The sequence below is a fragment of the Colletotrichum siamense genome (assembly GCF_013390195.1).
Source record: "Colletotrichum siamense strain Cg363 chromosome Unknown KSG_Cg363_contig04, whole genome shotgun sequence".
In the NCBI taxonomy this organism is placed as follows: domain Eukaryota; kingdom Fungi; phylum Ascomycota; class Sordariomycetes; order Glomerellales; family Glomerellaceae; genus Colletotrichum; species Colletotrichum siamense.
The window spans coordinates 3362697-3375217 of NW_023501017.1; the positions used below are offsets into that span (position 1 = coordinate 3362697).

Sequence of the window (12521 nt, forward strand, 5' to 3'; positions counted from 1 at the left end):
TGAGCTGCAATCAAACGATCACGGTGCAGCTGCCTGACTCTGAGATACAGCGTCTGGGGCCCCCGCCATTTTAGGGAGCCGCAGCTAGGTACAGACCCTCCCACCTTCCAGTGCCTTAGGTACGGTACCTAACGTAGGTACCTACTAGATATTCCTACCCAAGCTGCTCACAGCTGCAGCTGCGTAAAACGAACCTCAGAAAAGAGGCAAGCGACATGCAACAATTGATTAATCTGGCTGTTTAGAGTCCGCACAAAGTGTTGACCAAACATCAACCCAGCAACTTACGGAGATCAAAATTCGATTGTGCATCTCACCCTCTTGTCATTTGACCACAGAACCTTCTTGCAGGGCCCAGACATGGTAATGTCTGCTGGCTGCTCTTTGACTTTATCACGAACAGCTTCGTGTTTGCGCCATGGCTGAAACAATGCAGCTTCGGCCCTTCAGCGAGACCAGGTTTGACCACCGCGTCATCGATGGCTTCCCTCCCAGTAATCCGACGGTGGACCTATCGGTCAGCTGGGACCCGTCCGGGAAGAATCTTCTCATATATCGGCCCAAGGACCAGGTCGTCTCCAAGATACACCAGTTCGCAAAGCCCGGCGAGACAGCACCAGAGCCCCAGGCAGTGAGATGGAAGCCTGATGGTGAGTTGACTTTTGAACGAGACACATTCGAATAATTCTAACGACAAGGCAGGTCAATTTTTGGCGGTAGGCTGGAGTGACGGTTATGTGAGACTAATGGGTCTTGAGAACAACAAAGCTGCCCACCACATTCGCGTTGGCGGTGATTCGGACTCTGCTACTACGATCACTCACATCGGCTGGTCACGCAACGTTGTCGGAAAGCAACGAGCTCAACGCCAACTAGCCGACGCGCAACCATGGAAGAAACTCATGTCTGAGGAGCTGAACCTGCCGGGGAAGCAAGACCCGTCAGACCTGCCTCGAGAACTAACCTTTCTGGAAGTCGATTTGGCTCTACCCAAGATCAGTCCTCTTCCCACATCTAGCGCTGGATCTGGGTGCGTCCGCTCGCTTTGCTTGTTGCAAACATACTGACCCTGATATAGGGAGGACAGCCTCGTTTTCACGCTACGGACGGGTGTCGAGTTTTTGTTCCAGCCCTTCAACGTCGACGACAGCGATCAGGTTTTCGTGATGGTCGTTGGAACCAGTGATGGCCGTCTTCACCTTAGCATATACGACTCGTTTATCATCGGCGACTTCCGGTATACTCTTCCGAGTTCCATGTACAAGCCGGGCGTGCTGCAGCTCATCCAGCACGCCTCTCATCCAGAGATCTCTACACACTCGCTTATCCTAAAGTCTTCTGTAGATGGCGATCCGGCAGTCTATCTGGTCCCAATGGACTTGCCATTCGTTCCTTCGTCTCCCATCAACATCTCTCTCTTGGCGTCCAAACTAACAACACTGCAAAAGCTGCTGCGGTACGTAAAGCAAGCGCAGCTACACATGCAGGTTGAGTACAAGAATACGCGAGAGCTCCCCACGAGGTTCCTGCGCAGTGTTGAGGGTGATTTAGAGCAGGCCACGCATGGGCCGACGAACATCGTCCAGGCACTGTTCCATACAGTTGTCACCGGTCATGCGTACGAGCCTGTTCGAGAATGGCTCGTCGACAGTCTTGCCGAGCGCGTAAGTACTTCACATTGTGCATAGGGCCGCGTTGCTGACACATTCCAGGGCCATAAACGATGGGACAAAGCCGTAACCTCTGGGCTAGAAAACCTCCGGTGTCTTCTGCACGAGAATCTCCTGCCCGTACTTGAGAGATGTGCCATCATACTCAGCCGCCTTCGAGGACTGGCCCAGTTCTATGATACCCGCGATGACATTGGCTTTTCAGTCGCCCAAATCAACCGGGCCATGGATATTGTATCCTGTCTCAACATGGTCGGCCACAAGATCCTCCTCAACGTCATGGATGAGCTTGATCTCTTCAATGCCTTCTCTTCGTGGATGCGCTTCCAGATTGACCGTCTCGCCGCGTCGAGCTCTTTCAGCGACGACCTGACAGAGAAGGAAGCAACCATGGAAAACAGCAAAGTTCTCGCATACATACAACGTTACTTGATGGAAAGCCCCATGGCTGTCTTTCTCGACGAAGTGACCAAAGAGGACTACGCGAGCAACTGGGAACGTGCCGAAAGCGGAGCTTCAATGCTTGATGAACTTACTACGCAACTTGCTCGTCAGGAAGAGGGTCATGCATACCTCAAAGCCTTTCCGAATGTCAGCTTCCTCGTCGACTGTCTGACCTCGCGTTCCAATGGAATATTCGGCGATATTGCCGAGGCACAGAAAAGGAGCGTTCGCTTCGGACAACCAACCAAGGTCGTGCTGGGCAGCAAGGTCGCCAAGTTGGACTCTGTGATGTACCCAACGAAGACAGAGGTAAAATTGGCGAAGAAGAAACAGCCTCTAAGGACTGGCGACTAACTTTCCATAGGATGGCGTCGATGGACTATCCTTCCTGGCTACTATGGCAGAGGGTCGGGATCAAGAGTGTGAGTTTGCGTTCCTGCAACATTATGTCCATGTAGTTTTTCTGATTTGCAAGCAGTTTACATCTTCCGCACATCTATCCGAATCATCAACGGCATCAGCAGCAACGTCGACACGACCGTTTCAGCAGTCTCAATAGAAGAGGGCAAGATCGTCGACCTCAAGTTCCTGAACGGCAACACCCTTATTCTGCTTGTCAGCAAACAAGGCAATCAATCCAGCATCATCACCATCCCCATGCAATCACAGGCTCTCAGCTACACACACTATGAGGAGAGTAACCTCCCCAGTCCTACGCAGCTTTCTAGCCTCATGGGACAATGTACCGCAACAGCTCTTCCTGAGGACTCATCGTTCGCGCCGGTGCAAATGGATGTCCAAGACGTCACGTCAGCGCGGGGCGAAATGCCTATCCGCATTTGCCTCCTCGGTTCAAACCGCTCTACGTACAAGGTCTTTGCACTTGAACTCAAGTCTAGTCCTGGTGTGGTCCAGACGGAGGCCCCCCAGCCGGTGACTCCGCGACGAGGTGGTTAGAAGACGCCCGTTACGTTGTCTCCGGGAAACATGTTCAAGGTAGCGCCAAAGAGGTTCACGCCACGGAGCAAAAAGCGCATGGGTATTCTGGCATCTCGTTTGGAGTCTTCAACGCTGGACGAGTTGGCAAACATGGAATAGATTATGCACTCGAATCGATCTCAGGTAGAGCGCTCGAGACCATAGAACGAGGAAATGGAAGAGAAAAGCATGTTGATATTGGTTTGAAAAAAAGACGTATTATACAGCATGGCCATCCCCCCCCCCCTCTCTCTCCATCCGTACCGCTTTTTGGCTCGCTCACTTCCTCGACTTGGTGATCTCGAAAAACTCAGTGACACCCTGTACCACAGCCTCCACATTCATGTTCACGAGCGGCATGCGGTCGTAGGAATCCTCCTTCATGATGGCGACGAGGGCCAGGTACCGATCGACCTCGCGCAGCATGATGGGGCGCTGGGAGTCGTGGAGCACCATGCAGCTCTCGGCCCAGTTGCACGCGACCTGGTCCTCGACTTTGGCGTTCCACGGTTCCGCCTCGAGACGTTTGCGCTGGCCCTCGGAGCGCGGCCAGGAGCCGTACACCTCGGTGATGTCGATGATGACGTCAATGTAGTCGGAGCAGATCTCGTAGCTGGCCATGTCGGCCGTTGCCGAGTCCGTGGCGATGTAGATCTTGGACAGCACGTCGAACAGGTACGCCTTTTCGAAGCGGCACGTGCGGCACAAGTTGGTGAGCATGGCCTCCAGGGTGCCGAGCTGCGGGATGAGCTTCTGGATGACCTTGGAGAAGGCCTCAAAGATGGAGTGGTTGTAGATGGACGTCAGGTGGAAGGTGACGGGGGCGTTCTCGAAGCCGTGGTCCGAGAGCTCGTCCTGGATGCGGATGGTGATGTCCCGCTGGATGTCCAGCTTGTAGTCGTCCGACAGACCGTCGACCTTGTGGATGAAGACCTCGATGTTGATGTTTGGGTAGAAGCGCTGGAGGTTGAGGACGGTGGCGTTGAGGCGGGCGACGGCCTCGAGGTAGTCGTCCTGGGCGTCGATGACCCAGATGAGGGCGCCAATCTCGCCAAAGATGGCGTCCATGTCAAAGTTTGGGTTCTCGAAAAAGTCGATCTGACCAGGAAAGTCCCAGACCTGATAGTCCATGAAGGATCTGAGGCTGTTAGTGGGAGGGGCAAGCTGAAGGCGAGGAGGGAGGGAGCGGTTTATTACGCCATAGAGTCCTTTTGGATACGCGCTGTGGATTCGAGGAAAAGCGTTTCGTTTGGTGGGAGCTTGTGGAAGACGACGCTCGATATTGACGACTTGCCACTCCTGTTACCAGTCAACGCGATGCCCGTATGCTGCGGTCGAATGGGAGTAGACTCACCTTCTCTGGCCCATCAGGAGAAGCCTGGGCTTCCCCTTTCCCGGAGGCCCCGGAGGTCCTTCTAGCGGCTTGTTCGCATCTTTCGCCTGTGCTCCTTGAAGACTCTGATCGTAGACACGTTGGAGCGTTAGCCTTGCTGGACTGAGACTACCACTTGTTCGGGGATGCTCTCGTTGGGAAGAGAAGCCCATGCCGTCGACCGCTTGGGACAGCAATGAAGCAACGGAATCGGGCGATGTAGACGAAGCCATCCTGAACGACACGCGCCGCGTCCTTTGCTATGCGATGTCGCCGATTCACACACTTCTGGGTGAAGGGGCTTCTTTCTAGTATCGCTCAATATTCCTTCCACGTCCTCGATCGCTGTTTGCCAGTGTCTCGGGAAGTTTGATGCCACAGACCGGCAAAGCCCATATGTTTGCACGGGTTCCTGGCGGAAAGACCAACCGGGAGCCCAACGACGGTCCGTGGCGGGACAAGTGATCAGACTACCACCGAACGACGACGCCGAGCAATCCTCAAGGTCATCGCATTCATCCGTCGTCCTTCAAGGCAGGGTAGCCCCCTCGAATACGACCACCCTGACGGATGCGCGCAGCTGAAAGGAAACCACACGGCGAGGCTTGGGCATCTTCGTAAAGCGAGGAAAAAGAAAGATGAGCCATCTGCATTCGAGAGATGCTCGCCTGCTCAAACCAAGCGCAAGCCCCCCTCTCGAGTTCCAACCCAGCCATGGACTCGAAGCGCTGTGCGTGCTGATCTCACCGTCGCACAACGCCACTTCATCCATGACACCATGGCTCAGCCAACCCGCTTCATCTGGCGAGGCCAGGTAGACGATCGGGGGGGTTAAGTACACGAGCGGGGGAAAAGGTACCGTTGGACAACAGGATCCCAGACCGTTTTCGACTGTTATCCATTCATGACTTGAGAGGAAGATGTCCTCCTAATACGCAAACCAGGACGCATTGTAGCGCAACACGTCCCCCGCTGAAAGCCTTGTGAAGTTGAGAGAAGCCGGCTTCAACCATGGACATCCAAACCGAGCAAAATTACAGAAAGTAAGACTCTACAAGCAGCTCGCCTAGCCGAACAGGGGAGAGGAGGGGGATGCGAGGAAAGATGCAGCAGCAGACGTGACGATAGACGGTAAACATTAAGAAATACGACCGATTCTCACCTCCATTTTTTTTCCTTGTCTGAGCCTCACTCTGCGGCTGAAAGGGGGTGTCAAATACGCCGCTGAGAAAAAGCTCCCCCAAGCTGACCACTTCAAACCACAGCAGCAGCAGCGACAACCGCACCGACGCCCAGCAATCAGGCCCCGTAACCGATCGAACGAGACTGACGGTCACTGATGCCCAAGTCGTTACGAGAAGACCAAAACAAAACGTTAACGTCCAAATAGATCCGTTTCAATGCGAAAATGACAATTTCCGTCGCAGTCGAGTTGCCAAAGGACCGGCGCACACCAGCCTATCACGGGGTTCGAATGTAGGCAGGTCACTAAGGTAAGGTAATCCGCAGATGTGGAGCGGGTAAGGTGAACGACGGGGTGAAGCAATTGGCAGTTGAGCACGAGGTGGGAAGGATGACGATGCAGCGTGCTTCCGATAAGATAACGGTGCAGTTCGCGGGTACTGCAGACGGGACCCATTTAATTTAGGCGAGACCACATCCTGGCTACTTCATCTGACTACCTACGACCTGCCACACAAACCACCAACCAGCACTTTCATCCTATCACCAGCGTTAGTGCTTGCCTATCCTCTGTCACATTGTCACTACATTTTAATGTTTCTGATTTGGCCAATATCGTCGTGCAATCATTCAGCCAGCCCATCATGGAAATATGACAGAACCAGTGGAAAATCGGTCACTTTGATCAGACCAAAATATCCAAATGCTTGTGTAGCAATCAATGAATTGAGACTCTACACCTGCTCCTACTCATGCTTCCAAGTATTAGACAATACAGATACCATTACAGAATAAGCGCCCCTAGACTATGACCGAAGGCCGCCCCAGGCAGGCTGGTATGCAAAACTCCCTCTCCCAGTTTTTACGATGCAGTGCTCCGTTGTTTCCGACCTTACAATCTAAACCACTGCCTTGATTCCGACAATGAGTGCAGCACAAAGGAAATTATAGTTGAAGAACGTTTTGAGTCCGTCTAAGAAACGGTCGGCATCGGAGAGGGAGTGTTCCTACCACGCGAGAACAGCGAGGTCACGAAGCTGCTCTTACGTTTCGCCGTCTTGGACTTCTTGGCAGGGGCAAGGCTGCTGGTGTTGGTAGGAGCCTTCTCAACCTCCTTGATGGGCGCATCCTTCTCATCGGTGGTTGTAGTAGTCGTGGTGGTAGCGTTCTGGACATGTTGCTCAGGAATAGCAGGAATAGGGGGCGCATCGGTTGCGCTATGAGGAGGAGTGAGCTCATTAGGAGGGGGCATCACCGAATCTCTTCGTGGTGCGACCGACTCTCTCCTAAAGTCAAAGATGGATCCCTTCCTAGGGCCGGCAATGGAGCCATGACGAAGAGCAGAGACAGACTGCATCAAGTTAGTTATCCGTTCTCTTTGTTTGTGGATCTCTGATGTCTTACCTTAGCACTGATGCTCTTACGGTTGCGTGCACGGCGCTCAGCAATGGTTTCCTCCTCCTCGCCGGTCATCTCGGCAATATGGGCAGCCACGGTCTTGCTGTTGACAGCCATGTTCTCTGCAGGAACCTCGATAAACTTGACGAATCCGCGGACGGGCGAAACACCAATGGCTTCTTGCAAGTGCTTCTGGAGCAGGGCGGCATTCCTCTTGTTCTTAGTGACGCCAACCTCACACGACAGAGCATGGACTGTCATCGTGTAGGCAGGGTCAAAAGTTCCGCCAAACAACATACAAGCACCATGTTGCAGGTTCACCACGATGGACGACACTGGCCGCTGATACCTAACAGAGAGCTGGTACGAAAAGTCAGTGATGAAACTGAATTCATCACTAATCTGGGAGGGAGTCAGTCACGGAAGGTCAGACATCGGCAAGTCGAAACACATACGATGACGTTGGTGCGGAGTTCAGCCATGACAATAGCTTCGCTGTAAGCACGATCCTTGAGGACGTTGATGTCTCTATCACCCTGGAAAGCCTCCTCATAGTAGGAGCTGCGGCGTCGAGCCAGGTCGGTTTGGTTCTTAGACTTCCTGTTGTTTCGAACGTCGCCGGGCAAGGAGTGGTTGACGTCTCGGGTTCCCTCGCCGGCCTCGACAATAGGGGTCGGCGCGGTAGATGGCCGGCGACTCATTCTCCTCTCGGCAAAAGACATTCCGGCGCCAGCTGCGATGGAAACACGCTTGTTGTTGTTGTCGGGAGTAACTGGCGTGGAGTTGACCTTTTCGTTGATGCTGCCGGTCGTGGTGGATTCTTGCGGGGAAGAAGGCGGAGACAGAGCCATTTTCAGGGACGATTGGGAGAGCTGGGATAAAAGGCGGCTGCAGGTGTGTGTGCTTGGAGCTCGTGGGGGATGTATCAGACGTGGTCGTTTGGGAGCGGCGTCTTACTAGCAGCGGCCGTGTTAGTCTCAACCCAACACCCAAAAGCCTATCTAGCTTGACACGTACCGAAAGAGGCGCCGGCCGAGATATCGTTCAAGCGATACTAACAACCGCGTTGGTCATCAACTAGGGCCCCCTGGGACTTGGCGCAATATCTTCAGCTGTCAAGCTGCAGGAGATAGGTCGTGCACTGGCGAATGGCAGAAATCGTCGTACTCGCGGTGGCAAGGTCCGGAAGAAGACGTTGCGATGAGGAAGGCGCAAGTCGTTGGATGCGAAGAAGCCGCCACTGAAGCAACCGAGTGCCGATCGTATGGTCTCTTGATGCACAAGACGTGGACGGCGGTGGGTATTGTTTGGTGGTGATGAGTTGCGAGGGTTCAGCGGGAAACAAACAACTGGACGAACGAACAAAAAAGCTGGTGTGACGGTACGGTGACTGAAGGAGACTATTATATCAGGACGAGGACAAGAGATGCGAGGGCTGGAGCTAGCTGGGATAGTGCACCACCGCAAAGAGCTACGACGGCCGCGAGTCGTTGGGACGGAATCGATGCAAGAGGCGGATAGCCACTCAGAACCGCGAGATGATGGTCGAAAACGGAAACAGCCAAGGCTCGATGCACGCACCTAGGCAGGTCTTTCTTCCCACGCTCGACGAGCCCGGTTTCAATGCAAGACAAGACAGGTCGATCAAGTTGAACGGAAGGAGGAAAGAGGGAGAAGGAAAGCGGTTTGGGCTGGACTGGACAGGACCGGACGGGCTTACCTCACCTGCCTCATCTTTGGTTTTGGTACTGGTCCCTGGGTTTGCCTCTGCCTCGTGTCCTTGGACGACCAAGGCAGAGTCTCAACTCTCAATCCACGCCGTGCGCTAACGAGCCAAATCATTCTTTGATCTCCTCACTAGGCAACTATGTTAAGGAAGGATAGGGCATCGCTCCCGCGGGGGGAAGTCCCTCAGGTTGATGGATCCAACGGGATCTGGAGGCATCGCCGTGTTACCTAACTCCCTGCGCCTGGACTGTTCTGTGCTTGTTGCCAGGGCTCCTCTGTTGATTGCGACTGTGAGGTTCCCTCGAGGTGTGTGTGTGTGTGGCACGCGGTAGCAACCGAGCCCATACGCATCATCACATTACGCCTTCACCGTCCTTCGCCTTGGAGACGGGAGTTCCTGAGGCTGTTTCCGCAGTGTCCAGATGTATGCGGCCGAAGCTCTGCGACAAGATAGATTTTCTGAGATTCCGCAGGACTGGAGCGATGCCGCCTCCACATCCAAAGTGGCATGGGTGGCATTGGAGACATTGTCGAGGGCAGTCCAGCACGCTAGTATGTGACTAGGCATCGGGACGACAGGGTCCAGGACCATCGTGTCGCCTTGGAATGCATGGCGGGAACCCCATTTGAGCTACTTCTCTTTGTCGTCGGTCGGGCATCAGGTAGAATGGAAGAATAGGAGAGTCATGGAGGGTCAACGGCACGCCGCAGACCAGCTACTCGGCCAGCCGCATGATGGACGGGCGTGGCACACAGGCGACGCAGCTGGCATGCCCGGCAAGCATTGTTTGCTGTTTTCGCGTGGTTTGCAGTGAGATATGCCGTATATTAGAAACAGGGCAAACCTTGGACCCTTTGCTCCGTCTGCCTGTCTCTTCAATTCTGGGACCATGTTTGGCATAGGCGCCGTAGCAAGCGCATAGGTAGTTAGACACAGGCCACAGGCCACAGGCTTTACAAGCCAAACCGTCGAGCGCCTCTCTCGTCTGATTGCGCCCTCAGCGTGGTCAGGAATGCAGCGGCGGGTCCAGAAGCGGACAAGCTAATATACTGGGGACGCGGACGCGCGGGTTCAGCGGGAGACCCAACATGTCGTGGTCTGTGACGGAATGCACATGTTTCCGGTCACTTTACGGTTGCCCGCCCATCACCCGCTGATCGACCGCCCTGCTTACCATCCTACCACCCAAGATGCCTACTGCGTATCCGCAGGATCCCTACAGTATCATCCTGTCAAAGGCAGGTAAGTTTTCACACGGTGCGTAGGTAGTGATTATCATCCTCCAAACGTTTCCAAGAGACAGCCACAGTCACGGCCCTCACCTGTTGTTGCTGTTGCCGGGGCCATGTGTGTGGTGCCCTGTGGAGTGGAGCTGTACCTGTGAGCTCGGAGAATAGCGCGGGAAGAGAGGCCCAAGCGGCGTTCGTCTCGTCTACCTTACCTTACCTTCTGAGCACGCTTGCAATTGATCCAATCATTCCACGGCAGATCCTCTGTGGCCCGGCAGCGTCCAACTCCCGTAGCGAGCCTCCAGGTAGTCCAGCCTGGGCTGGGTAGTTAGCCTGTGTAGCTGGCGCTCGCGTGAGTGCGCCAGGTCCGTGTTCCCTTCTGGGTGGCTTGCGCGGGCGTTCCACTGAAATTTGACGAGACGAGAAGTGTCCTAGGTGAGTGAGTGAGCTCACTGAGCTGCACAATTGCCCATACCATACCTTAAGGTACCTTACCTGAGGTGCCGACTGCATAGTAGGTACCTATCTGAAGAACCTTAGATAAGGTAGGGCAATTGCAGGGGTCTCCTGAGTGCTCTAGACGACTCGTATTTTGCAGTAGTCTTCAAACCAAGGCCGTCGTAGCTCCCGGCATACAAGAGATGAACTACTACGCCCTACCTACCTTAGGTCAAAATTCCCCCAAGAAAAGCGTCTTATCAGACTTCCACCCTGCATTGGTCCCCTACCTTACCTGCTTCAAGCTGCGTCTCCGAACGACCTTAACCTGACCAACCGCCATGTCGGACCCTAGGTACGAGAAGCTAGACCAGCCTTGCCAGCGTACCTGATGGCCGGGACGACGGCATCTCCTGCTAGACCCCCACACCGCATCCTCTACCCGCAAACGGCCAGTATCTCAATTGATGCTTCCCAAGCTCTCAGCTGCACTTGCGTAGGTGGAGGCTCCTTTCGCCACTTTTGATACCCTCAGTGGTTGCGAGCTCAGTCTTCTCCCTCCCAATGCTGCCGCATGCGGCCATAGACTGTGAGTTCGTGAATCAGATTACGAGTCTGTCGGATAATCAGGAGGGTGGGGAAAGATCGGATTCCTGGATCGATGGGGATTCTGGATCGAAAACGTAATCCATTGGACAGTCTCACTGGTCCTGTTGACAACAGCAAAATATTAACCCGTGAAAGAGACACTTCTTGGTACAAATGTGACGCAGCTGACTTCTGCATCTCCCTGGTCTTGCGTTGACCTGAACGCCCACTCCATGACCGCACATCGTCCGTTTCCGGCGCGCCTACCGTCACTCGCACCCTGACATCGTACCCGACCCTGTGGCAAAGGCAACCCCGTCGTCTCGACGGCTCCGCTCCGGACATCCTAGTGAGCCTCTCCCTCAATATCTCTGGCGGTGACTGACGAAGGAACGGGGCTGCCGGACTTGCGGCGTCCTTGAACTACACCGCTGGCCCTGCTGATGTTCCTCTCGAGTACCATCTGATACGCCCCAGCTCCCAGAGTAATGGCTTCGATTGGGATCAGGAGGATGGACATGTACAGTCCGGCCTTGCTCTGCTTGCAAAGAGTGCCAAAGTGAGGCCGCGTCACCATCACCACGTCAGACCATCGGCAGCTCCAGCTCTGGAGCGTGTCCACAGTTGTCGAGGCGTTGATGCTGTAGAAGACCGACATGGCGACCACTGCAGCCACAAGTCCGACTGCTGGAGCGGCGACGCTTAGTGAGTTGTGGATGAGGGCTCGCCCACGCAGCTATTCACGTTTGGCATTAGTCCGAGTCGACCTGCCGCAATGCCTTGCCATGATGTATCAACTTACAGACTGGACCCGGCTGAAAAGCAGCGAAACAATGTTGGCAACAATGACAATGGAGCTGCCAACCACAAGAGCCACCGTGGGCCTCAGGTCAAAGGCATCCGGCCAGAGCGGGAGCAGGTAGCTGGCGGGTACGTGGGTCGCATCATAGACTGCAAGAGCATCTGCTGATACGCCGAGGATGGTGATGCCTGCAAGCAGAGCCACAGCCGTCAAGCTGACTCTTGCCGCGTCTATGGTCCCAAGGAAACGGGCTTGCGATGCGTATTGAGTGTCTTCGGGATCAACCTCGAAGCCTGAAGTTTGGGTGATGTTCTTTTCTTCGGAAGACATGGCGGAAGAGAAGGAGACGTGAGAAAAAAAAATTACGATAGGAAGAAAAGATGACTAAACGTAGAGATCGACCGTTACAACAGAAACGAAACGTAGGAAACGAGAAAGGGAAAGGAGGCAGTGCTTTGGGTTTGCCATCTCGAAACTTGGGAAGGGGGACTTGGATGCGTACAAATACAACAGACAAGTATCAGATAGGCGCCTTGAGCCGTGTGTGGACGCGGCACGCAATCTTGCCAGCCTCCGGGGAAGGGAGATGCGATCCAAAATTATCATGACGAGCGTCGCGCCGATGCAAGATAGCCGCGCTTGCGACGTGTTGAGGTGTGAAGTTGGAGATAGTTGGGAACCCTGTAAGAGC

The 12521-nt window shown here is 54.4% G+C and overlaps 4 protein-coding genes across 4 annotated transcripts; 1 reads left to right on the forward strand and 3 right to left on the reverse strand.

Annotated features, from left to right (window-relative positions):
• Positions 1–418: 418 nt before the first annotated feature.
• On the forward strand, positions 419–3071 carry cut20 (Anaphase-promoting complex subunit 4; the record flags this gene model as incomplete). Its single annotated transcript, XM_036638658.1, has 6 exons — positions 419–650; positions 703–1030; positions 1079–1664; positions 1713–2423; positions 2479–2536; positions 2593–3071. 6 exons carry the CDS (start codon positions 419–421, stop codon positions 3069–3071), a joined length of 2394 nt encoding a protein of 797 aa, XP_036496088.1.
• Positions 3072–3371: 300 nt separating this feature from the next.
• gtr2 (GTP-binding protein gtr2) lies at positions 3372–4697 on the reverse strand (the record flags this gene model as incomplete). Its single annotated transcript, XM_036638659.1, has 3 exons — positions 3372–4230; positions 4290–4391; positions 4447–4697. The coding sequence occupies 3 exons, from the start codon at positions 4695–4697 to the stop codon at positions 3372–3374; spliced, it is 1212 nt and encodes a 403-aa protein (XP_036496944.1).
• A 1922-nt stretch (positions 4698–6619) lies between these two features.
• Positions 6620–7895, reverse strand: CGCS363_v006811 (uncharacterized protein; the record flags this gene model as incomplete). The annotated part of the gene is made up of 3 exons (XM_036638660.1): positions 6620–6997; positions 7051–7446; positions 7500–7895. The coding sequence occupies 3 exons, from the start codon at positions 7893–7895 to the stop codon at positions 6620–6622; spliced, it is 1170 nt and encodes a 389-aa protein (XP_036496943.1).
• A 3479-nt stretch (positions 7896–11374) lies between these two features.
• Positions 11375–12160, reverse strand: CGCS363_v006812 (uncharacterized protein; the record flags this gene model as incomplete). Its single annotated transcript, XM_036638661.1, has 2 exons — positions 11375–11764; positions 11831–12160. The coding sequence occupies 2 exons, from the start codon at positions 12158–12160 to the stop codon at positions 11375–11377; spliced, it is 720 nt and encodes a 239-aa protein (XP_036496942.1).
• Positions 12161–12521: the final 361 nt, after the last annotated feature.